A 25,262-nucleotide genomic window follows, 5' to 3' on the forward strand; every position below is an offset into this window, starting at 1 on the left:
AAGCAAAATGATAGGGAGGCCCTGGAACACAGCCTCGATTTGAGATTTTTCACTTTCTGACAGGAAGTATGCTGCAAAATAAGTTCTGTTTTACTCACAGATATAATTCAAACGGTTTTAGAAACTTGAGAGTGTTTTCTATCCAATAGTAATAATAATATGCATATTGTACTAGCAAGAATAGAGTACGAGGCCGTTTAAATTGGGCACGATTTTCCCCCAAAGTGTAAATAGCGCCCTCTATCCTCAACAGGTTTTAACAGTCTCCACAACCTGAACCTTTATAGTAATTTGTTGAGGGGCAGGGAAATCGACCGACAATAACAAAATCTTTTGCACATTTTGTGTCAGCAATACAGATGTAGGATCTTCATTTGATCATCCTGTTTCAGGGGAAGGTTTGAGGTTAAAAAGTATTCTGAAAGTTGTATTTTCCACTTTGAAATTTCAGACTTCCTTGACAAAAACTATATCAACCCCTTCAAAAGTAATCCACATAATAATTATAATTTGCTGTTGCTGCAGGATTGTTTTCCTGCTGTAGCAAACTGGCTCAAATTAAGAGCCTTCATCTGTAATACTGCAATAATAATAATAATAGTGTGGGCAGTCATTTTATAGGTCTCAGAATCTGAAGACTTGTTAATTTCTTCTGACACTTTTGCATCAAAGTTGGCAAGTTGTGACAATGTTTACGAGGCGGTGCATCTCCACCTCCTTTTGACGCAAATGAAAATGCCCAATAGAATAACAATCAGCAGCATCACCAGTAGAACTGAGAGGGTGGATAGGTGAACTGTAACCTCTCCCTAACATAAAACTGTTTAATTGTTTATGATGCATACACCATTCACTTTAGATTAATCCTCATGCCAGTCTTAAACTGGAGTGAAATAGAGGGTCAGATTTCCCTTCCACAGTGATAAAAAGTTCCTGAGAGAAGTTAAGGTATATAATTAACATGAATTAATGTCATAGTTAACATGAATCAATGCAGTAATAAATTAGTCAACATTTTATTGTCTGTAATAAAGGTATTATTGTGCAGTAAGGGTGAACATACACTACATACAATACAACACAGAGACACTGTAAAGTCTTTCCAATAATAAACAGACCTCATACACATGATTCTCCTTCTGGTTGAGATACTGGCTATCAGCTAATACAGAACTGACATAGAGTACATTGTGAAATTAATGAATAGTCATGATTAGAAATGAGAAATTACATAACAAAATGAACTACCATATTACCTTCAATAATGCTCAGATTACTAAACCTGCATATAAAATATATAAATGCAGATCTGGACTAATAATGGCCAGGTATTTGTTATTGTCAACAGTCTCCACAAACTGATGTCTTTACAGTCCTTTGTTGAGGGGAAGGGAAGATCGACCGACAATAACAGAATAATTCACACTTGCCCTCATAGGTGCTCTGGCAGTCATATTTTGATTGTGAATTGAGCTGAACTGACAAAGCAGTGTCCCAACATTTTATTAGGTCTCAGAAACTGAAGAAAGGTTAATTTCCTCTCACGCTTTTGCATCAATGTTGACAAGTTTCAGCTGGGAGGCAGTGTTACTCCACCTCCTTTTGACGCAAATGAAAATGCCCAATAGAATAACAATCAGCAGCATCACCAGTAGAACTGAGAGGGTGGATAGGTGAACTCTCTCTGCCCCAGACTCCCAACTGACATCCAGCTTGTTGTCCAGACTGAGGTGAGAGGCAGTACAGGTGTAGTTGTGTCTCTTCTTTAGCTCCTCAGTACTGACCTCCAGACTCTTCCTCAGTTGGTAGGTCCCATCTCCACTAGGCAGCACCTCCTGCCTTGTCAGCTCCTGTTCTCCCACTGGCTGGCCGTCTCTCAGCAGGGTCAGGTTGATGTGGCGGGGGTAGAAACCAAACGCCAGGCAGCTCACCTGGAGCCCTCCAGAAACCTCTTTCTTTATCAACCTGAGTCTGGGAGGAACTTTACGCATTACAACGTTCTTCTCTCTCTTCAGGATTCTCTTCAGGTTTTTGATGCAAATGGGAAGTAAAACGTTCTCAAATAGTGCTTTTTCATATGCTTGCCTTATCCCATAATATCCTAGAAGTAGTGTCCCAGAATCGTATGTAAAATGTGTCATGCTGTTATATATCGCATGATCTACAAAAATGCCATTAAAAGTCTCCTTAAACATGATCATGGCTGGTTCACCATGGTCCAACATCTCACATCCAGACATTCTTTGCTGAACTTGAACACCTTCCGTGAGATTCAAGTGGTGCTTTAGGTGAAAGGATCTCTCTTTCATGCTCTGGTATATAATTCCAAATACATAAGCTCCGTCCTCAGCTAGGTCATCATGTATTTTGTCTGAGGTGTTATGACCCCTGTAGATAAAGTGTTTCATGTTGGAGTCATAGTAAGCCACTTGAACGTCATCCAACATCACCACAACCGTAAACTCAGGGAAAGGCGTCTCTCCGTTGATATATGTTGCAAGTGCCCACAGAGAATGTGATCCTGAACCTGGGAGAGGAGTTATATTATACAGTTATGGACATTTGACATTTTATAACATAACAAACCATTAAATGAGTTTGATAGTAAGTAAGTAGTCAAATCTACCTGCGTTGACAATGGTGTAAAACAAAATAAAAAACAAGACAGACAGTTTGCCCATGACTATGAGTGTTCACTATTTTCCAATAGCCTCGCGTAGCAGGTTTCTAGCTCTCAAGTGAGTCTGACAGACTTTTCCTTTCGTTTAGCAAAAAAAGCTAAGGTACTTTAAAGTTGTTGAACGAGTCAAACAAGTACAGGTCAAACAAGTGGAGGTGGGAATTCAAACCGATATGCACTGAGAATGGAATGAGGAAGAGACTGCTTTATCTTTAAAACACTGAGGATGTTCTGTGTTCAGTAATGTGAGGTTCTAGAATCAGTATCACATATATTCGTCAAGTACATTTGCACATACCCAGAATATACCTTACTGAGAAGGTGCTGACAGCAATAGACAATATACAAGCAGAATACAGACATAAGTTCACAGACATAATTCAGAATATTGTCGTGGAAATATGTCTGATTTATTGTGAGTGGTCTATTTTCATTTGGTTTTAGTGTGTTTTTCACTAGTTAAAGAAAATATATCTTAAAGGGGCACACACATGGAATTTTCTGAAGTTTTATTTTCTGAGTTTTAATTGATCACGTTAATTATTTTGATTTGAAATCTACTGAAGAAACTTACTGTAACCTGGAATGCGAAATGTATGAAATGTTTGACTATTTTTAAATAATTTGTCTAATAGAGAAAGAAACACTTATTTGAAGGGTTTGAATGACCTCTGACCTCTGTCTTGACTTTCTAGTGTGGTTTGATCACCCTCAATGGAAAACTGAGAGATGGTTGGATGATGATTTAATGGTCATATGTAATACTGATTTGAAGGTCATTTGTAATACTGATAATTAGAGAGAAGTTTATAATTAATAGTTATATGTGTGTGTTATGGTTTTCTTCCTGGGATGAAGGAGAGGACCAAAACGCAACGCGGCTAGTGTTCAACATAATTTAATAAAGAATGTGTGAACACTACAAACAACAAAACAATAAATGTGAAAACTGAAAACAGTCCTATCTGGTGCAGAACACAAAGACAGAAGACAACCACCCACAATCCCCAACACAAAACAAGCCACCTATATATGATTCTCAATCAGGGACAACGATTGACAGCTGCCTCTGATTGAGAACCATATTAGGCTGAACACAGAACCAGACAAACTAGACACACAACATAGAATGCCCACCCAGCTCACGTCCTGACCAACACTAAACAAGCAACACACATTACATTTACATTTACATTTAAGTCATTTAGCAGACGCTCTTATCCAGAGCGACTTACAAATTGGTGCATTCACCTTATGATATCCAGTGGAACAACCACTTTACAATAGTGCATCTAACTCTTTTAAGGGGGGGGGGGGTTAGAAGGATTACTTTATCCTATCCTAGGTATTCCTTAAAGAGGTGGGGTTTCAGGTGTCTCCGGAAGGTGGTGATTGACTCCGCTGACCTGGCGTCGTGAGGGAGTTTGTTCCACCATTGGGGTGCCAGAGCAGCGAACAGTTTTGACTGGGCTGAGCGGGAACTGTACTTCCTCAGAGGTAGGGAGGCGAGCAGGCCAGAGGTGGATGAACGCAGTGCCCTTGTTTGGGTGTAGGGCCTGATCAGAGCCTGAAGGTACGGGGGTGCCGTTCCCCTCACAGCTCCGTAGGCAAGCACCATGGTCTTGTAGCGGATGCGAGCTTCAACTGGAAGCCAGTGGAGAGAGCGGAGGAGCGGGGTGACGTGAGAGAACTTGGGAAAGTTGAACACCAGACGGGCTGCGGCGTTCTGGATGAGTTGTAGGGGTTTAATGGCACAGGCAGGGAGCCCAGCCAACAACACATAAGAACTATGGTCAGGACGTGACAGTGTGATTCGGACCACGAGAATGATAGACCTATCTCTAGTCTATTTTTACTATGAAGTTATGGGTAAATAAAAAAAATTATGCAGTTATTAAGGGTAGTAATTCTAATTTGATTTGCAGGGTTGTTGTTTTTTCACGTGTCAAAATAGGGGAATGACCACTCTTTTGAGGTCATGGATTGAAGTTTACACACCTTGAGTGATATGTAGGAATGTATCGAATAATGTATAAAGGAGTGTTTTGTTGTTTGTTCTGTTTTGTTTCGATATACACTGCTCAAAAAAATAAAGGGAACACTTAAACAACACAATGTAACTCCAAGTCAATCACACTTCTGTGAAATCAAACTGTCTACTTAGGAAGCAACACTGATTGACAATAAATTTCACATGCTGTTGTGCAAATGGAATAGACAAAAGGTGGAAATTATAGGCAATTAGCAAGACACCCCCAATAAAGGAGTGGTACTGCAGGTGGTGACCACAGACCACTTCTCAGTTCCTATGCTTCCTGGCTGATGTTTTGGTCACTTTTGAATGCTGGCGGTTCTTTCACTCTAGTGGTAGCATGAGACGTAGTCTACAACCAACCTACAATTTCCACCTTTTGTCTATTCCATTAAGGTAAGGGGAGTATAAGCCAATTTGGAGAAAAAAATCAACAGAATGTGGTTATTTTCTTTGACATTTGTTTTATAAATTTGTATTAAGAATATTGGTAGTAGTAATAATTTGTCATACAGTAAATAATTTGTTTGGATTTCTTGAATTGGAAATGCCTAAACTAAATTGTTGTTCTGATCTGTCCTTTTTTGAGATTATGGAAAGGTGACTACAGATGGTATCTAGATGCATGGAAGGGATAATTTGACCAAACGGTGTGGACCTCAAACCCCCTCTAACCGGCTGAAGAAATGGCTTTCACTACGGCCCTGTCCTGCACCACTTCTATCGAGAGACCTGAGTCCGAGCCAGCAACCTGTACCACGTGGAGTGAGCATGAAGAGAGATCCATTCCAAAACACATCTTATGTTGCTGGTATACTGATTGACAAATGGACAAGGCATAATAGGAGTTGTGGTGGTGCTCAGGTGAGACATTGAAGTTAGGACATTATCAAGGGCCATCCACTTTGAGCTGTGAAGCTATCTGAAGAAGAAAATGAAAAAATACCAGAAGATTAAATGCTGGGAAAGGGAGGGAGTTGGTCAACTGTGCCCGTAATTGATATAGACTTGTCTAAAATTGTTTCTTTTGGGCTATCAAGTTGATTGAAGAGGTCTACACACTGCTAAATGTATAGTAATGTAGGCTAAGAATGCATTGAGATACTGATCTGTAATTATAATTGTGAAGAGAAGGTTAATGCTAGAATTATAGGATGGATATATTGTATGTTAATATGAATGTACATTCTACCAGTGTTGATGTGTGTTAAGTTGAGGGTTTTAATTTTGAGTGATGGAACCAATGTGAATCACTGAGCAATGTCATTCAACATTTTGGTTGGATAATTAAGTGGGTTTTGATTATGATTTGGAAACTGAAGGATTTTTAAAACTGACTGATTGATTTGAGTAAGTTGTTAGTATTTTAGTTATTAATTATCTACAGATGGTGCTATAGAGATGAAAATGGCTATTTCTACCATGCTGACCAATCTTAGTTTAATATCGATGAATTTTTGCAATAATGAGACTAGTCAGCCCAACACTCTTGAGTTCTTTATATAGCTGACACTAAGAATGCTTAGTCATGGCTGGTTCCACCCCTCCCATATAGATTGGGGAGCACCATAAGGCATCCTGGGTTCATCCTGTGGTCATCCAAACCTGCTGCCATTTCAACCTGACCCCGGCTTAGTTTCCCAGATGTCAGGATGATTAGAACAATAAGCGATTGTTCTAAACTCTTCCAGGCTATCTCGGTTACACACACCACATCTTGTCTATGGAATGCCGGCTTTAGGTTTTTATCACCAAGTCATTGTCAGCTCAAGCTATCTCTAGCAAAAACCCATTTCCTTGACCATACGCCCAGACTAGCTGCAGGAAGCTAGAGGGGAAACCATCCCTTTACAGAAACACAGCATTTAATAGAACAGAAATGTCTTACTTTTAGTTAAGTATTTAATCGTTAAATATTCATATCAAACAAATCAAGTAATTGTGTCATTTTTGTATCACAATATTCAATATTGGAACAGTAAAGATAAAACACTGGAATATAGGCTGATTACAGTGGGAATATACATTTTACAGAGGGGATCTATATAAGCAGATGGAGGGTTGTTGCCGTGGAAAATATATACAGTACATACATATAGTGTTGTGTTAAGGTGTGCATAGTGCAAATGCAGTATAGTGCAGATCAGTATTTGAGGTCATTGATGACAAGGTGCAGTAATCGGCCCAATGCAAAGTCACTTATCCCTATGAGCCCGATGCTCAGTGGAGTATTGAATGTTGTCACTTTAAAGTGGCATTCTAGTCTACTTTTCACCTCATTTAACACCTGATTCACTTAACACAAGGTACATCTCAATAGGAGGTCAAGTCATGACAAACCACAAGTAGGGGGTGGGGCTTTCCTCTTTTGTTCTCTAATGCTCCTTTATTGTTCCTCAAGCAAGGGGGAGCCTGATGACATCACAACTTCCTATCAGTCCAACTCCTTGAAGTTTGCAGATGTGTCAAAAAAACACTATTTTGCTAAGTATTTTTTTTACCCTTAGTGTGTGTACTTTAGTGTATTTATACTTGGATATCACTTTTGAACTCTAAAATCATTGGAGGATGTCTTTCAGAATGTACTGTATCTTGTGCAGTGTGTGCACAGATGTGTGAGGTTTGTAAACTCAGTAAAAAAAGAAACGTCCTCTCACTGTCAACTGGGTTTATTTTCAGCAAACTTAACATGTGTAAATATTTGTATGAACATAACAATATTCAACAACTGAGACATAAACTGAACAAGTTCCACAGACATGTGACTAACAGAAATGGAATAATGTGTCCCTGAACAAAGGGGGGGTCAAAATCAAAAGTAACAGTCAGTATCTGGGGTGGCCATCAGCTGCATTAAGTACTGCAGTGCATCTCCTCCTCATTGACTGCACCAGATTTTCCAGTTCTTGCTGTGAGATGTTACTCCACTCTTCCACCAAGACACCTGCAAGTTTCCAGACATTTCTGGGGGAATGGCCCTAGCCCTCACCCTCCGATCCAACAGGTCCCAGACGTGCTCAATGGGATTGAGATCCGGGCTCTTCGCTGGCTATGGCAGAACACAGACATTCCTGTCTTGCAGGAAATCACGCACAGAACGAGCAGTATGGCTGGTGGCGTTGTCATGCTGGAGGGTCATGTCAGGATAAGTTTGCAGGATGGGTACCACATGAGGAGATGGATGCCTTCCCTGTAACACACAGCGTTGAGATTGCCTGCAATGACAACAAGCTCAGTCCGATGATGCTGTGACACCGCCCCAGACCATGACGGACCCTCCACCTCCAAATCAATCCCACTCCAGAGTACAGGCCTCGGTGTAACGCTCATTCCTTCGACGATAAATGTGAATCCGACCATCACCTGTAGCGCTGTCTTAGGTGTCTCCCAGTACGACATTGCAATTTATTGCCCTGGCCACATCTGCAGTCCTCATGCCTCCTTCCAGCATGCCTAAGGCACGTTCACGCAGATGAGCAGGGATCCTGGGCATCTTTCTTTTGGTGTTTTTCAGAGTCAGTAGAAAGGCCTCCTTAGTGTCCTAAGTTCATAACTGTGACCTTAATTGCCTACTGTCTGTAAGCTGTTAGTGTCTTATCCACCGTTCCACAGGTGCATGTTCATTAATTGTTTATGGTACATTGAACAAGCATGGGAAACAGTGTTTAAACCCTTTACAATGAAGATCTGTGAAGTTATTTGGATTTTTATGAATTATCCTTGAAAGACAGGGTCCTGAAAAAGGGACGTTTCTTTTTTTGCTCTGTTTATGAGTTGCTAACATGTGGATCTGATGTAAAGACGCACAGTTTAATTGAACAAACAGTCAAATTTACAGTAGGCGACGAAGATGGACAAATTTAGCTTACTGCCACCATCTCCAACCGTTCCTACCGGTCCCTGGAGATCCAACTGTACCTTGCCACAGCACTGTGAACCACTGCACATTGAAGCATATGATAAAACATAAACTCAGCTGGCCCCTCCCCGGATTTGGTGTTAAACGCTCTACAACAAAGCTTTTTTAGTGATCAGTTGAACAATTCTCATTCTTAACAATGGGCTAAAATAAAAGGTAATTTGTGTGTTTGTCAGCAAGAACACTACTGTTATTCCCCACAATTACAATATTTTATTATTCCACTTCTCAATGTTCTCAGTGTGGTCACAGATTTGATATATGATATGCCTACATGTGTCTTTGAAAATGAATTCTATGAGGCTATGTATTTCTGCAGCCATTCACGGCCAGTTTTGAATAAGTCCTACAAATAAGCTATCACGACTCAGGATAAGAAACAGATGTAGACATGTTAGAATAACAGACATTTATTTATCAAACAGGGCAGGCAAACGACAGGTCAAGGGCAGGCAGAGGTCGGAAAATGGGAGTACGAAAAATACGCTGGTAGGCTTGACGAGACAAGACGAATTTGCAACAAACAAACAGAACACAGGTATAATTGCACAGGGGATAATGCGGAAGATGTGCGACACCTGGAGGGGTGTGGAGATCAGCACAAAGACAGGTGAAACAGATTAGGGTGTGACAGTACCCCCCTTCTAGGGACGCCACCTGGCGTCCTACCTGGGCGCATACCTGGTTGATGGCGGCGGTGGAACTCCGAAATGAGGGCTGGGTCCAGGATGACCCTAGTGGGGACCCAGCACCTCCTCCGTGCCACAACCCTCCCAGTCAACCAGATACTGGAATCCCCTGCCCTGCGGCCGAACCTTCAGGAGGTGCATCACCGTGTACGCCGGTTGGCCGTTCATGAGACGGGGGAAAGGGGCGGGCCTGGAAACAGGAGACAAAGGACTGTGAGACATCCTAGCTCTGCCTAGTTGCATCGGCTCGGGAAGAGACAAATCAGCAGACTTCGGAGACTCTCGGGGGAACTCGGGTAGCCTCGGATTCTCTCGGAAACGTAGACGCCGGGATGCCTCGGAGGCGAGGTGGAATCCTTGGGAGGGCGAGGGAGACCGGATTCGGACCTCCTCTCCTTCCTACATTCCTGTAGCTGCCCATCGATCCGGATGGTCAAGGCGATGAGCGAGTTGAGATCCGTCTGACATTTTAGTACTGTGAACATGCTAGTCAGAGATGGTAGGGGGACTCACAATTCATAAACACATATTTTGTCTATGTAGAGTAAGATGATGGCAAGGGGGATACTGCTGGTCTCTGCAGTGGCAATTGTGTCACATTGCTTGAACGCAACTGAGATGGTTCCCCAAAATTACAAAATACAAAATGTTTGTGTCCTTACCTTGAAAGCAGTCAATGGACAAGGAGACTGCAATCTCTGATTTGGTTACCCACTGCCATCAGCCATTAATATTAGTTTTATATGTGCAGAGCATCTCCCATTTGCCTGTCTCACCATCTAATGTAATTCCTCTCAATATAGTGTCAAACTACCTAAAAAGTATGTTAAAAAAATATTAGCATACTTTAAATTTCATTCCCCCAAAATCTAAAAGTAGTGAATTTTGAGTGTTAATTTAATGTTCAAAACATTATGAATACACCTGACCTGTGTTTTTTTCTCCATCCTGGTCATAGGCCTAAACAATATTAAAATACATAGAATAGCAGGAAATTCGCTTTAAAACAGTACAATTTTCCTGGGGGAGGACCCCCAGACCCCGTCTATGTAAAATCTCACTCCAAGCTTAAATCTTTACAGAGCTGGCTTGGACTGCCAATAGCTTGGACTGCCAATAGAAACTTGTTATCCACCGGCTGTAGAGTGTAGAAACGTGTTGTCCCTCAGCACCAAGACAATGGACTAGAATCGCCTGTTTGCGCGTGTCTGCAGCTCTGTACAGATTTAAGGTGTTAATAGTAATTTCACAGGCTTTTTTTACCTCACCTGCAAATTCTTTGTAAACTATGTTTTACTTTTTCACTGTCTGCATCTCACCTGTTATAATTTGTGCAAACAAATACAACTAATTAGAATCTATAGAGCAGCTTGAAGTGATACAGTGTACTGTGTTCTCATCCCACCTCTGTTCTCTCTCCATCTGCCTTCTCTGTCACTTTCTCCTCCTTGGCTCAACTGAAAAGTAGCAAGGTAGAGTTGCAACATGCCATTAGTTCCTTTTGTTCATTAGCGACCACCATCAACCATGAGTTGATTTCAGGGTGGGGTTTGATGTGGGAAGAGTGAGACAAATTATGTTGCCAATTAGCTTCATCCGGCTGGTGTGCCACCTGACTGGATAGGCTGTCTCCAGGGCTAGTTAAGGACCGTCAATAAATTACACAATCTAAATGAGACAATATTTTCATGTTGCATACCTTTTAGTTCTCTCATTAACTGCTTTCAATATTTGTATATGCATTTCTACAATTTATAGTTGGTTTGAGGTTAAGTAATTGAAATTTGCAGCTATTGTAATTTTAACATATTGTCCCATGTACTTGTGTGCTGCCAGCTGTGGGCAGGATTGAAATAAACCTAACCTTCATTTATGTTGTGATGCAGTCACGAGCACAAGTCTCACAAAACACAGTTTTGGACGAGACTTTATGACCAAAATTATCCAATTTAAACTTTGTATACAATTTTGACAGTAGAATAAATGTTTCTGACGCACATCGATGCCACATAGACTGCTTTCTAAATGAGAAGTTGTTTTTTATGGACAGATGCTCTTTAAAGTTACTGTATACTGTCACTACCGGGGCAACTCAACTGTAAAAAAATATCTAGTCTCCGCTGAGACCAAAAAAACTTCCCTGTAGAATAGATTAAGTTATGAGATTTTGTCAGTTCAACCAGCTAATGTGAGATTTTTAGATTACATTAAAAGAATTAAGCAATTTTACATTTAACCTTTATTTAACTAGGCAAGTCAGTTAAGAACAAATTCTTATTTACTTTGACGGCCTACACCGGCCATTTTAGAACACATAACATAAGAGCCTATGTATTTTCAATGTTTTGTTTACCTACAATCTAACCACAAAGCTGGCCATCTTTCCCCGTCTCTTTCTGGCTGCCCTCCCCCTTCCCTTCTAAGTTCAAGATCATGTTTGTTTATTTGTCATAAACACATGGTATACATGAAATAGAAAGTGCAATGAAATTATTATTTGCAGGTTAACCTTTCAACAATGCAACAACAATAGAACAAGTAAGTAGCTAAATGAATAAAAATAGTAATCAAAATAAAAGCTCAATTAAATAATTTCACCCTTTAAAGCTGCAATATGTGACTTTTTGGGCGACCCGACTAAATTCACATAGAAATATGAGTTATAGATATGTCATTATCGTTGAAAGCAAGTCTAAGAAGCGGTATATATGTTCTATGTGCGCTATTTCTATGCTTTCCGTTCTTAACTTTAGTTTTTGCGTCTTTGACTTTCGGTTTTGTACACCAGCTTCAAATAGCTGAAAATACTATAATTTTGTTTATTGAACAGATATTTCACAGCTGTTTAGGTAGTACAATGATTCTCTACACTAGATATACCTTGTATTGCACCTTTAATAAAGGGGAGTTTAAAAAAAAATAGTTACGTAGCCTATATGGAAAAAACAGACATGAGTCAAGCACGTTTACCTGTAGAATGGAATAGGTTATAAGTCCTCTACGATTCATTTAATTTAGTCAGTTCTACCATCTCTACATTGAACAGGGTTAAATATACTGTTGTAGTAAAGTTCAGCTTCAGTCCACAGGAGAGCACTGTGTCACTGTCAGAAGATGTGCTTCAGTCAAAAAAACATTCTCATCTCTTCTGGGTCTCAGCTAGCTAACCAGCCAGTAGCTACCAAAGTGGCTTGCCAGCCAAGCTTGCTACAGCAACGAAACCCATCAAATACACTTGCTGGAAACAAATAATTTTCCTAATATTATTACTTATAGCAGCAAGACAGAAGCATGCAGCCCATGTGAAGACTTTCCAGAACTCATTTCAAAAGACTCCTTATTTTTTATTGTCAGGTTTTGAATTCAAAGCACTACATGATGTATCTTTAAATATCAGGGGTTTACGAGACATAACTAAAAGAAAATCACTTATTCATTTTTCTTTGTAAACATTCAAATGCATATTTCATTCGTCTCAAAGAGACTCACTCCTGCGATTCAGATTCTAGTTATTAGAAATCACAATGGGGAAATACTGTTTATTATAGTCACGGGTCTAACCCCTCAGCTGGGACTATTGGTATTGCTTCATAAGTTAAGAGGTGATATTTCAGAGTCTTGTGTGTCCAAAGATGGTCTCCAAACTAGATCATGGTTGTTTTATTATTTGCGATGTGTACGGGTACAATTCTCACACCTCAAATAAGACTTTATTTTTTGGATCTTGCTGATAAGCTTACTTTAATACAAACGTAAACGTATACACCTGGTGTAATAGGTGAAATCCAGAATGGATTTGTTTCTCATTTCTCCACCATCTTTTACATCATGTACAAGAAGTAAGTTATTAACATGCTCCTTTGACTGATCACAAAATTAATGAAGTTAGAATGTTATGAAAAATCCAGTGGCATTCGAGAATACTGGAAACTTAATTCACTCCTAAATGACCCAGTCTTTAACAAAGTAAGAAGGTGGAGGGAAAAAGTTCAAAGGAAGATCTATCACCATTACACACAGTAAGGAACTAAAGAAGCAAACATGTCTGAAAGGAGATGAGCTTATGAATAAGATGAATGTTCTTTTAGAAATGGATACCCTTTCAGCAAAGGAAGAAACAGATTTGAATACATCTAGAATAGAACTATGTCAAATGTACATTGATTTAATTATAGGGACTTCATTAGATCTAGAGAACAATGGGTTGAGGAGGGAGAGAAAAACACAAGCTATTTATTTGCTCTTGAAAAAAGGAACTATGAGAGAAAATCTCTTTTTGCCTTAAATATTGACAATACCTTGTGTAATGACCCTAAAATCATCTCTAACTGGGTATTCTTTCTATGAAAATCTGTATGAATCTAGTTTTAATGGACTTTAATGTGAACATTTTATGAAACATGTCCATGTTCATGGTCCAATGATTTCTGATGAGTTCAGGTCCATATGTGAAGATGAGTTTTCTACAGTAGAGATTAGAGATGCTCTTAAATATATGAAGAAGGGAAAAGCACCTGGAACAATCGATCTTTCTGTGAAATTTTATTTACACTTTTGGGAACGTTTAGAGGAACCAGTATTTAACATGTTCCAAGAATGCCTAGCTAATGGTGAGATTACTACTACTACCATGAAACAAGGGGTTATCTCCTTAATACCAAAACCTGACAAATATCCCCTTTTCATAGATAACAGGAGACCTATTACAATAATAATTACAGATTTTGAATTGATAATTTTAGCATATGCTAATAAACTTAAAATGGGCCTTAACCACCTTTATAAATGAAAACCAAACTGGTTTCATGAAGGGTCGCCACATCAGCTGTAAAATTAGTTTTAGACTTGATTGATTACGCTGATTCAGTTCACTCCGAGGATATTATTTTATTCCTCGATATTTGTAAATCATTTGCTACAATGGAACACAAGTTCCTAATACATTGTTTTACACTTTTGGTTTCGGGACTAGCTTTGACTCTGTTATCAATATGTTTTATAAAGATATTAATAGTTCTATTATGATTAATCGTAACACATCGAAAATATATAGTAGTAGTGTATGCCAGGGTTGCCCTATTTCAGCTTTCGTATTGCTTTTAGTTGTTGAATTACTATATATTAGCATTTTAAATAACCCTGAATTAAAAGGTATTTCAATATTTGGAAAAGGTGTATATATACAGTTGAAGTCGGAAGTTTACATACACCTCAGCCAAATACATTTAAACTCAGTTTTTCACAATTCCTGAAATTAAATCCTAGTAAACATCCCCTGTCTTAGGTCAGTTAGGATCACCACTTTATTTTAAGAATGTGAAATGTCAGAATAATAGTAGAGAGAATTATTTATTTCAGCTTTTATTTCTTTCATCACATTCCCAGTGGGTCAGAAGTTTACATACACTCAATTAGTATTTGGTAGCATTGCCTTTAAATTGTTTAACTTGGGTCAAAGGTTTCGGGTAGCCTTCCACAAGCTTCACACAATAAGTTGGGTGAATTATTGCCCATTCCTCCTGACAGAGCTGGTGTAACTGAGTCAGGTTTGTAGGCCTCCTTGTTCGCACATGCTTTTTCAGTTCTGCCCACAAATGTTCTATATCATTGAGGTCAGGGCTTTGTGATGGCCACTCCAATACCTTGACTTTGTTGTCCTTAAGCCATTTTACCACAAATTTGGAAGTGTGCTTGGGGTCATTGTCCATTTGGAAGACCCATTTGTGACGAAGCTTTAACTTCCTGACTGATGTCTTGAGATGTTGCTTCAATATATCCACATCATTTTCCTCCCTCATGATGCCATCTATTTTGTGAAGTGCACCAGTCCCTCCTGCAGCAAAGCCCCCCCCCACAACATGATGCTGCCACCCCGTGCTTCATGGTTGGGATGGTGTTCTTCGCCTTGCAATCCTCCCGCTTTTTCCTCCAAACATAACGATGGTCATTATGGCCAATGAGTTCTATTTTTGTTTCATCAGACCAGAGGACATTTCTCCAAAAAGTACGATCTTTGTCCCCATGTGCAGTTGCAAACCGTAGTCTGGCTTTTTTAATGGCGGTTTTGGAGTAGTGGCTTCTTCCTTGCTGAGCGGCCTCTCAGGTTATGTCGATATAGGACTCGTTTTACTGTGGATATAGATACTTTTGTACCTGTTTCCTCCATCTTCACAAGGTCCTTTGCTGTTGTTCTGGGATTGATTTGCACTTTTCGCACCAAAGTACGTTCATCTCTAGGAGACAGAACGCGTCTCCTTCCTGAGCGGTATGACAGCTGCGTGTTTATACTTGCGTACTATTGTTTGTACAGATGAACGTGGTACCTTCAGGTGTTTGGAAATTGCTCCCAAGGATGAACCAGACTTGTGGAGGTCTACAATTTGTTTTCTGAGGTCTTGGCTGACTTCTTTTGATTTTCCCATGATGTCAAGCAAGGAGGCACTGAGTTTGAAGGTAGGCCTTGAAATACATCCACAGGTACACCTCCAATTGATTCAAATGATGTCAATTAGCCTATCAGAAGTTTCTAAAGCCATGACATAATTTTCTGGAATTTTCCAAGCTGTTTAAAGGCACAGTCAACTTAGTGTATGTAAACTTCTGACCCACTGGAATTGTGATACAGTGAATTCTAAGTGAAATAATCTGTCTGTAAACAATTGTTGGAAGTCCTGTTAGATGTCCTAACCGACTTGCCAAAACTATAGTTTGTTAACAAGAAATTTGTGGAGTGGTTGAAAAACGAGTTTTAATGACTCCAACCTAAGTATGTAAACTTAGCAGATGATACAACTCTGTTTCTAAAAGACAAGGAACAAAGATGCTATTACACTTAATATTATCAAATCATTCTCTTCCGCTTCTGGTCTGGAACTATTGTCCCTGTGTATCTCAAATGACCATTCTATTGAGACTATTCCAGTGATAGATCATGTGAAATATTTACGGGTGCACATGGAGAAAAACCATATTGTCTGTCAACATCTCAATTTAAATCCATCTTTATTAACTGGCTCCAGTGTGACCTCTCTATTATTGGAAGGGTTGTATTGTCCAAAGCAGAGGGTCTGTCACGTTATCTACCCTGCTCTATCCCTATCTGTAGCTGATCCAACCATCTGACAATTAATCTTGATGTTTGTAAAGTCGTCTCAAATAAAACTGTGAAGGACCTCGGAGTTACTCTGGACCCTGATCTCTCTTTTGACGAACATATCAAGACTGTTTCAAGGACAGATTTTTTCCATCCACGTAACATTGCAAAAATGAGAAGCTTTCTGTCCAAAAATGATGCAGAAAAATTAATCCATGCTTTTGTCACTTCTAGATTAGATTACTGCAATGCTATAATTTCCGGCTACCCGGATAAAGCACTAAATAAACTTCAGTTAGTGCTAAACACGGCTGCTAGAATCTTGACTAGAACCAGAAAATGTGATCATATTACTCCAGTGCTAGCCTCTGGGTTCCTGTTAAGGCAAGGGCTGATTTCAAGGTTTTACTGCTAACCTACAAAGCATTACATACACTCTACAACCACTGTAATTATTATTATTTGACCCTGCTGGTCATCTATGAACATTTGAACATCTTGGCCATGTTCTGTTATAATCTCCACCCGGCACAGCCAGAAGAGACCACCCCTCATAGCCTGGTTCCTCTCTAGGTTTCTTCCTAGGTTCCGGCCTTTCTAGGGAGTTTTTCCCAGCCACCGTGCTTCTACACATGCATTGCTTGCTGTTTGGGGTTTTAGGCTGGGTTTCTGTACAGCACATTGTGACATCAGCTGATGTAAGAAGGGCTTTATAAATAAATTTGATTGATTGAATTTGATAATAGGTTATCTAAATTCCTAGACTTAGAGGACATATGCCTTTTATGTGATAAAGAAGGGGAACTATTATGCACATTTTTTATGAGTGTGACTCTGTGAAGTTATTTTAGATGTGTTCAGTAATGTGGGGTTCTAGCTCAGTTGAGTATTGAATGCTGTTGCTTTAAGAATTTATCACGTGTGCAGAATGTGTGCAGAATGTGTGCATGGATGTGAGGTCCTACTAATCACTTCAAACAACCACAAACGGGTACCTTAAACAACTACTCACAACCACAAACAACCACAAACAGATACCCAAACCACCTTAAACAACCACAAACAACCCCAAAAAACCACAAACAATAGTGATGGTCATCAAAATTGTTAAAAGGTTTTAAAAACAATTCTAATAAATGCAATAGTTGGACAATGGATGAAGATGCTCCAAACTTACTTTTTAAAATCCATCAGGTATTGACTGAATTATACAGATGTAGGATCTTAGTTTGAGCCAGTTTGCTACAGCAGGAAAATAATCCTATAGCAATAGGAGATGGCAATTATTGTGTGGATTATATTTAAAGGACATTTTTTGTATGGGGTTGATATTTTTTGTTAGGGCAAATCAAGTCTGACATTTTAAAGTGGGAATTACACACTTCAGAAGCCTTTTTAAACCTCAAATACGAGTTTGCACTTCCTTTTGTGCAGAAAAATTCTCAATGACAAAAGAGAGATCAAAGTAAGATCTGTAGCACGTAACACATTTTACTGGCACAGACAAATAATTATTGGAGTTCAGGGATTTTGGTGGGAATTCAGCTATATATATTTATTTTATATTTTTTGTTAAAATAAAGAAAATATTTGAATTATTTGCATAAATACACTGTGGAACAGGGCTGCAAAACAACCCCAAACAAACCTAAACATCGAAAAGCATCCAGCTGAAGATGATGTGCGCTGAGGTCACCTGGTCTGCGAACCTCAAAGTTCATGCGCTTGTGTTTCAGATGGTGTTTTTTGTGTCTCAGTTGGTATGTGCGCATGCAGTGCTCTAACACCCTGGACCAGAGCTATAATCTGTCACTAGCTCTGTTCCAGGGCATAGATAGTAGCTTGCTCTGGTCCACATTAACTCTGGTCTAGCTTTTGGCCGTACTAACTAGCTCTGGTCCAGGGCTTAGCTAGTAGCTAGTTTGGTTGTTTGAGGTGCCTGTTTGGGGTTGTTTGTGGTTGGTTTTGTGGTTGTTTGCGGAGATCAGTAGGACCCCTGGACGTGTGAGGGTAACACAAGTTTGTATGAGTTGCTAACATGGGGTTCTGAAGTAAAGACTCAGTTTATTGCACAACAAGCCTCAGTGTGTCTGTAACAGGGTGGAATGAGGAAGAGAGGGCGCTTTTGCTTTGGTTTCAGTCTGGAAATGACTTCAACCAGTTTAATCTGGAAACTCCAGTCTGTTCAAGGGACTGCCCAGATTATTTATTCTGTAACATGTTTACTGCCCTTGGATTTAGCTTGGTGTCTTGATTGTCTCAACACAGTCATTTAGCATGTTGTGCGCGCAGCCAAAGACCAGTTAGATGACACTATAAATCATATATCAAAAACTTTCAGTGAAAACTGTGTGCGTGTATGTATGTATGTGCGTGCGTGCATTTGCGTGTGTCTCCCTGCATGCGTGCATACATCAGTCCCTGCTTGTGTGTGTGACTGTGCCACTGTGTCCCCTAGAGAATACCATATTTGGATTTTCCTTCCCTACACTAGTCACTGTAGCCTAATCAATGGTGTCGTCTGGGTAGTGGCTGGTAGAATAGCAGATCCACTGTTTCATTACACTCAGAAGGACAGAACTGCTGAGGCAGGATCTGGTTAGAAATGCCAGATAATCAAGAAGACTTGATTAATTAATATAATATATGATGGGGAGATATACAGTGACAGAGCAGCCCTGTGGTGTGTGTGTGTGTGTGTGTGTGTGTGTTTTCCCGAAAACAAATACAGTATTTGTGTTGTATTAATCTCTGTTCTCAAGCAGCACTACACTGAATTGTTTCAGATTGACAAATGACATTTACTCTTTATGAGGCATCAGTCTCCAAGACAAATACAATTCTGCCTTTTTTCTTCCTTTAGGATATTTAATGGTAAAACACTGGAGTGTGCAGAACTGGGGAACTTAATTGACTAAAGCCAGTGATTATAACTGCATCCCAAATGGCACCCTATTGTCTATATAGGGCACTACTTTTGACCAGGGTCCCTAGTGCACTATGTAGGGAATAGGGTGCTATTTGGAACACAGCCTACAAGCACCTGCCCTTTACATCGGTAATGAAATGTAGGTAAGTTATGTTTATGGCTTTTACATGGAAAAATGCACCAAGCAGGTTTAAGAAATCTAATGTTGCCAGGGGTTGTAGGATTTAGCTCAGAGGGCTAACACAGTATCGTGGTGTGCAGGAGACCTAGGTTCTAACCTAGCTGGTCTCATTAGGAAGAAGGTAACATGGAAGGATACTTATTTAAAATGTGGAATGGAGACATTGGCTTTGCAGCCTTTTGACATACCATTCAGTGTTCAATACAAAATAATAGTTAATTAAACTAGACCTTATATTCAAAAGCTATGTTTTATGTTGCTGTCCAGCCTTGAAGTGGAAATGTAGGCCTGAATATTTGACTGGGGAAAGGTACCACTAAAAAAGCAGTGTGCATATTGTAAAATAGAAAAGGACTTTTCATGGCACTGAACAAGATCAAACAGATTCATTTTCTACTAAAGGTGTTTTATCATAAAACGGTTTAATTGTTTATAATGCATACAACATTCACCTTAGTTTAATACTCATGACAGTCTTAAACTGGAGTGAAATAGAGTCAGATTTCTCTCCCTTCCACAGGGATAAACAAGTTCCTGAGAGAAGTTATAGTATACTTGACATTGCTTTATTACATTAATTAATGTTGTAGTTAACATGAATCAATGCATTAATTGATTAGGCTACATGTTATTGTCTGTAATAAAGGTATTACTGTACAGCCTGGGGGTAACATACACTACATACAATACAACACAGAGACACTGTAAAGACATTCCAATAATAAACAGACCTCATACACATGATCACATGATTCTCCTTCTGGTTAAGATACTGGATATCAGCTAATACAGCACAGATATAGAGTACATTCTGAAATTAATGAATAGTCATGATTAGAAATGACACATTACATAACACACATAACTACCTGATTACCATTGTTAATGCTCAGGATGCCAAACTAGCATACAAACTATATGAATGCAGATCTGGACTAATAATGGCCAGATATTTGTTATTGTCAACTGTCTCCACAACCTGAACCTTTATAGTAATTTGTTGAGGGGGAGGGAAGATTGACCGACAATAACAGAACCTTTTCCACATTTTGTGTCTACCCTCATAGATGGTCTGGCAGTCATCTTTTCATTGTGAATTGAGCTGAATTGACAAAGCTGCATCCGTGTCCCAACATTTTATTAGGTCTCAGAGTCTGAAGAAAAGTTCATTTCCTCTGACACATTTGCATCAACGTTGGCAAGTTTCAGCTGGGAGGCAGTGTTACTCCTCCTCCTTTTGACACAAATGAAAATGCCCAATAGAATAACAATCAGCAGCATCACCAGTAGAACTGAGAGGGTGGATAGGTGAACTTTCTCTGCCCCAGACTCCCAACTGACATCCAGCTTGTTGTCCAGACTGAGGTGAGAGGCAGTACAGGTGTAGTTGTGTCTCTTCTTTAGCTCCTCAGTACTGACCTCCAGACTCTTCCTCAGCTGGTAGGTCCCATCTCCACTAGGCAGCACCTGCCCCCCTGTCAGCTCCTGTTCTGCCACTGGCTGGCAGTCTCTCAGCAGGGTCAGGTTGATGTGGCGGGGGTAGAAACCAAACGCCAGGCAGCTCACCTGAAACCCTCCAGAAACCTCTTTCTTTATCAACCTGAGTCTGGGAGGAACTTTACGCATCACAATGTTCTTCTCTCTTTTCAGGAATGACTTCAGTGTTTTGATGCACATGGGAAGTAAAACATTCTCAATAATGATTTTGTTCTGTGCTTGCCTTATTCCATTCCATCCTTGAAGTAGTTTACCAGCATCGTATATAAAATGTGTCATGTTGTAATATATCGCATAATCTGCAAAAATTCCATTAAAATTGTCCATTGTCATGATCATGGCTGGTTCACCATTGTCTAACATCTCACAGCCAGAAATTCTTTGCTGAACTTGAACACCTCTTGTGAGATTAAAGTGGTGTTTTAGCTGAAAGGATCTCTCTTTAATGTGGTGGTTCATATGTTCAAATACATAAGCTCCGTCCTTAACTTCCTCATCCTCAGTTTTGACTTTTCTATGTTGTCCCCTGTAGACAGACTGTTTATCGTTGGAGTCATAGTAACCCACTTGAACGTCATCCAACATCAACACAACCGTAAACTCAGGGAAAGGCGTCTCTCCGATGATGTATGTTGCAAGTACCCACAGAGAATGTGATCCTGAACCTGGGAGAGTAGTGATAATATACACAATTATGGACATTTGACATTGTATAACATAAAATGGAAATATAGATTAGCCAAATTGTTTTACTTGAGCATAACCCACTAATAAGCATAATCTGTTATTTTTGATTTTGTTGTGTGTAGAACTGACTGGGCTTATTGCTTCAAGTTGAGAAAGAAAAACGAGATGGTAATTATCCATGAAGAAAATAAAAGCCCCACTCTGGTCTTTGTAAATTAAACTAGTTTATGACGTATGGAGCACAATACCACAGGGGAGTTTAGAAGGGAGGAACTCAAACTTTCATTCCATAGGGTGGGATCCGCACTACGCAGCTGTTGCAAGAGCGCATTTTCACTGGCTGTCCACTGGGGCATATTCATTACGTCGATTCTGTTGCAAAAAGTGTCTTAAATGGAACGAAACGGGAGGGGCCTACCTGAATTGTGCAAAAGAAACTCTCGTTTTTCTCTCTTAGCTTCCGTTAAGTTCTTAAACAGTAATAGGTTTCCGTAATGAATACACCCCTGGTCGCAAAACAATGATTTATTGGCAGCTTACACGTTTTAAATTAAACCATTATTGGGTTAAAATATACACATAGATTTGTGAACAGGCATCCACAACAACCGCACCATTCTTACCCAGCTAGCAATGAGGAATCGGCCCAGAAGCGGCCCTCTTCCGGGAGACCAGAACTGATTGAATCGGACCGGAATCGGGTGTCGGACTCGACCCGGAGTAAAAATGAATGACTGTCCACAATCGGCCCGTTTCCATCTACCGGAATTCAGCCAACTTTGCCGGTGTATAATGAATAATGTTGTATATTTACAGGTTACTCATAAGTGGATGGTATTGTTAAGATGCACTTGTAATTGTACTTTTAGGATGATATCAACATTCTGAATTCAACAGTTACAGCGGTGCAGTACTGCACCGGTTACACTAGCCATCAGCAATATTGCCGAAGGCTGACCAGACTCGGGCCACATGATTTCGGCTGAGTCTAACTCTCAGCCGGAATCGGCCCAGATCCACTGTGCTAGCTGGGGAATCAGAGGTGCGGTAGTTGTGGATGGCTGTTCACAAATCGGAATGTGGAAGACACATTTCAGTTGAATGATTTCAGTTGTGCAACTGACTAGATATGTCCTTTCCCTTCACAATCCGTAAGGCACAAATAAATTAGAGAGCAGCAGTGTGATTCACATCATCAATGCGCCATGTAGCCTAGATATCAATAATACGTGATATCAGTGTAACCTTTTGGCTACACCCAACCCTGTACACAGGTATGGGCATTTGACATTTTCTGACATAATAAATCATTAAATGGGTTAGAGAGAAAGTTAAACCCTTACCTGCGTTGACAATGGTGTAAAACGACAGAACAAACAGAAAGACAGACAGTTTGCCCATGATTTAGATAGTGGAGCAAAAAGTGAGTATGAAAGACTTTCTCTTCCACTTAGCCAACTGCGTAGCAAGAAGTGAGTTTGTCAGACTTTCTCTTCCACTTAGCCAACTGCGTAGCAAGAAGTGAGTTTCTCTTTCACTTAGCCAACTGCGTAGCATATTTTTTGTATAGAGCTTGCATGCTTGGAGTCAGTGGCGGTTCTAGCTTGTATGGCTCCCTGGGCGACACACCACCCAAAAATAAATAACAAATACAAACAAATAGTATATAAATACAAAAATAAAAGAGAATCAAATTATTGCACTACTACCCTATTGCTAACAAAAAACACACAAATAAAACTAAATTGCACAAATCCTATATCACACAAATAGAATAACACACTTATAAAGAAGAGAACCTGATTATTGCACTTCAAACAAGAAACACACAAACTAAATAGCACAACTTATTGCATTACTAATTGCATTAGTACTGTACAAAGTTAGAGGTGCGCTATTTGATAGATCCCCCCGCTCTCCCTACCTCGGGCTTCCAGTGGGGAGACCTGAGGTCAACCTACCCCCGCCCCATCTCGTACTTCTGAGTAGCTCACAAACTAGAATCAGGACGCCCACTCCAAGGTTAGTAGACCCACAGTCCCACATAGGCACATGATATCATTGATGTGACGTGCAAATGAGCGATAGAAAACAGATCGCGCAAATGTCACCATTCTGAATTATTATTTTTTTTTGTGCGGGCGCCCCATGCCGCCCCTGGCAAGATGCCCATGTCGCCTACACCTAAATCCGCCACTGCTTGTAGTCAAAGATATTTATAACTAACCAGAGATAATTCATTTGTGTCTTCTATGGTATTTTGGCGATCACAATTGAATGTGCATTCCACAACCTACTATATGGGATGGAAACAGGATTCCCCCCAAAAACTGAACTAACAAAAAACTACCAAAATATATACTAAATCAAACAACTTTTCCATTAAAATAAATTAAACAGATCTGATCCCTAAAAGGGGACCGGGGAGGGCGGGTCTTCCGGTGCCAGTACCCCTTGCAAATCTACAGATGTCAAATCCTTGAGTCCCAAAAACTTTTTTGCCGCAGCCACAATAATGTTGAGTTTCTTCGACTTCTTTGAGACTTGTGCTGTACAGTTTAGAACTGTAGCAATGAACGCAACAAAATCCACTTTTCTAACACACAGGATATCTTTTGTCTGCAGCAAACATTTACTACAGGCTGTATTTTAATCGTCTCCGTGTAACCGGTGCAGTACTGCACCGCTGTAACTCTGCTTTGTGTGTGGTTGATTGAGACTATAGACGTGGACTTTGGAGATCAGGTTGTTTTAATTAAGCAGAATTCAATCTCTGCATCCTGCATCTGCATCCAAAAGAAAATACAACATTTGTAGAGCAGATATGTTCTGCGAATCGTCGCCTCTTTCTACAACAGATGCGCAATACAAGGGACTGGGATCATTCAAGGAGCTAGCCATCGTTCACACATACAATAAATAGCCTGCTAATACCTTAGCTAGATATTAACCACATGTTGAATTCAGAATGTTGATATCATCCTAAAAAGTACAATTACAAGTGCATCTTAACAATACCATCCAGTTATGAGTAACCTCTAAATACACAACATTATTCATGAACAATATATTGTGTGTATGATTTTGTGCTTTAAAGAATCAAACTTTTCTGAAGACGACAGAAAAAGTGTGGCTACCTCTCATAGTGCATCAAAATGATTTGAGCACGGGCACGCAGGGCAAAACGTAAGTACACACTCCCTACTCCCAGGATGCAGGCATGCATAATAACAAATCAACATGCCATATTAATATATGAACCTGGTGAAATTCTCACAGTACTTAACAACTGTTACATCCGCATAGGAGATTGGATTGACCGCTCTAACTTTTGCCACCTCAATCTCCTTCACCCTTACATGGCACTCCAGGAACTCGGGATCATAACTCCTACCACAATAGCAACACCGTCATCCTTCTACACACTGTTCTTATGTATACTCTGTTCGTCTACACACACTTGAAACACGGCCAAATCCTTTACAATTCTTACACTGCAGTGGTTTGGGGACGAAAGCTCTAACGGAGTATCTTACATAATCAAGCTTCACATAC

At 39.9% G+C, this 25,262-nt stretch overlaps 2 protein-coding genes across 3 annotated transcripts; both read right to left on the bottom strand.

Moving 5' to 3' along the window:
* Positions 1-1,000: 1,000 nt before the first annotated feature.
* Positions 1,001-23,624, bottom strand: LOC139563029 (major histocompatibility complex class I-related gene protein-like). Of its 2 annotated transcripts, XR_011672476.1 has the most exons (3): positions 23,051-23,624; positions 20,255-21,685; positions 1,001-1,118 (listed from the first exon to the last, which is right to left on the bottom strand). XR_011672476.1 is itself a non-coding variant. In XM_071381272.1 (2 exons), exons 1-2 carry the CDS (start codon positions 23,106-23,108, stop codon positions 20,664-20,666), a joined length of 1,080 nt encoding a protein of 359 aa, XP_071237373.1. In that variant the 5' UTR covers positions 23,109-23,624; the 3' UTR covers positions 19,927-20,663. The 2 variants fall into 2 exon arrangements, 1 of the variants encoding a protein (XP_071237373.1); XM_071381272.1 differs by lacking the exon at positions 1,001-1,118 and having other exon boundaries at positions 19,927-21,685.
* LOC139563030 (major histocompatibility complex class I-related gene protein-like) lies at positions 1,125-2,768 on the bottom strand. The gene is made up of 2 exons (XM_071381273.1): positions 2,627-2,768; positions 1,125-2,527 (listed from the first exon to the last, which is right to left on the bottom strand). The coding sequence occupies exons 1-2, from the start codon at positions 2,679-2,681 to the stop codon at positions 1,542-1,544; spliced, it is 1,041 nt and encodes a 346-aa protein (XP_071237374.1). The 5' UTR covers positions 2,682-2,768; the 3' UTR covers positions 1,125-1,541.
* Positions 23,625-25,262: the final 1,638 nt, after the last annotated feature.

This window comes from Salvelinus alpinus, chromosome 33 (genome assembly GCF_045679555.1).
Source record: "Salvelinus alpinus chromosome 33, SLU_Salpinus.1, whole genome shotgun sequence".
Taxonomy (NCBI): Eukaryota; Metazoa; Chordata; class Actinopteri; order Salmoniformes; family Salmonidae; genus Salvelinus; species Salvelinus alpinus.

What these genes read in the sequence shown, in the direction of transcription:
- LOC139563030 (XM_071381273.1), bottom strand. Translation starts at nt 2,681, where the DNA reads ATGGGCAAACTGTCTGTCTTGTTTTTTATTTTGTTTTACACCATTGTC. An exon ending in TTACACCATTGTCAACGCAG is followed by an intron (nt 2,528 to 2,626) that starts GTAGATTTGACT and finishes CTCCTCTCCCAG; the next exon opens with GTTCAGGATCACATTCTCTG.
- LOC139563029 (XM_071381272.1), bottom strand. Translation starts at nt 23,108, where the DNA reads ATGGGCAAACTGTCTGTCTTTCTGTTTGTTCTGTCGTTTTACACCATT. An exon ending in TTACACCATTGTCAACGCAG is followed by an intron (nt 21,686 to 23,050) that starts GTAAGGGTTTAA and finishes CTACTCTCCCAG; the next exon opens with GTTCAGGATCACATTCTCTG.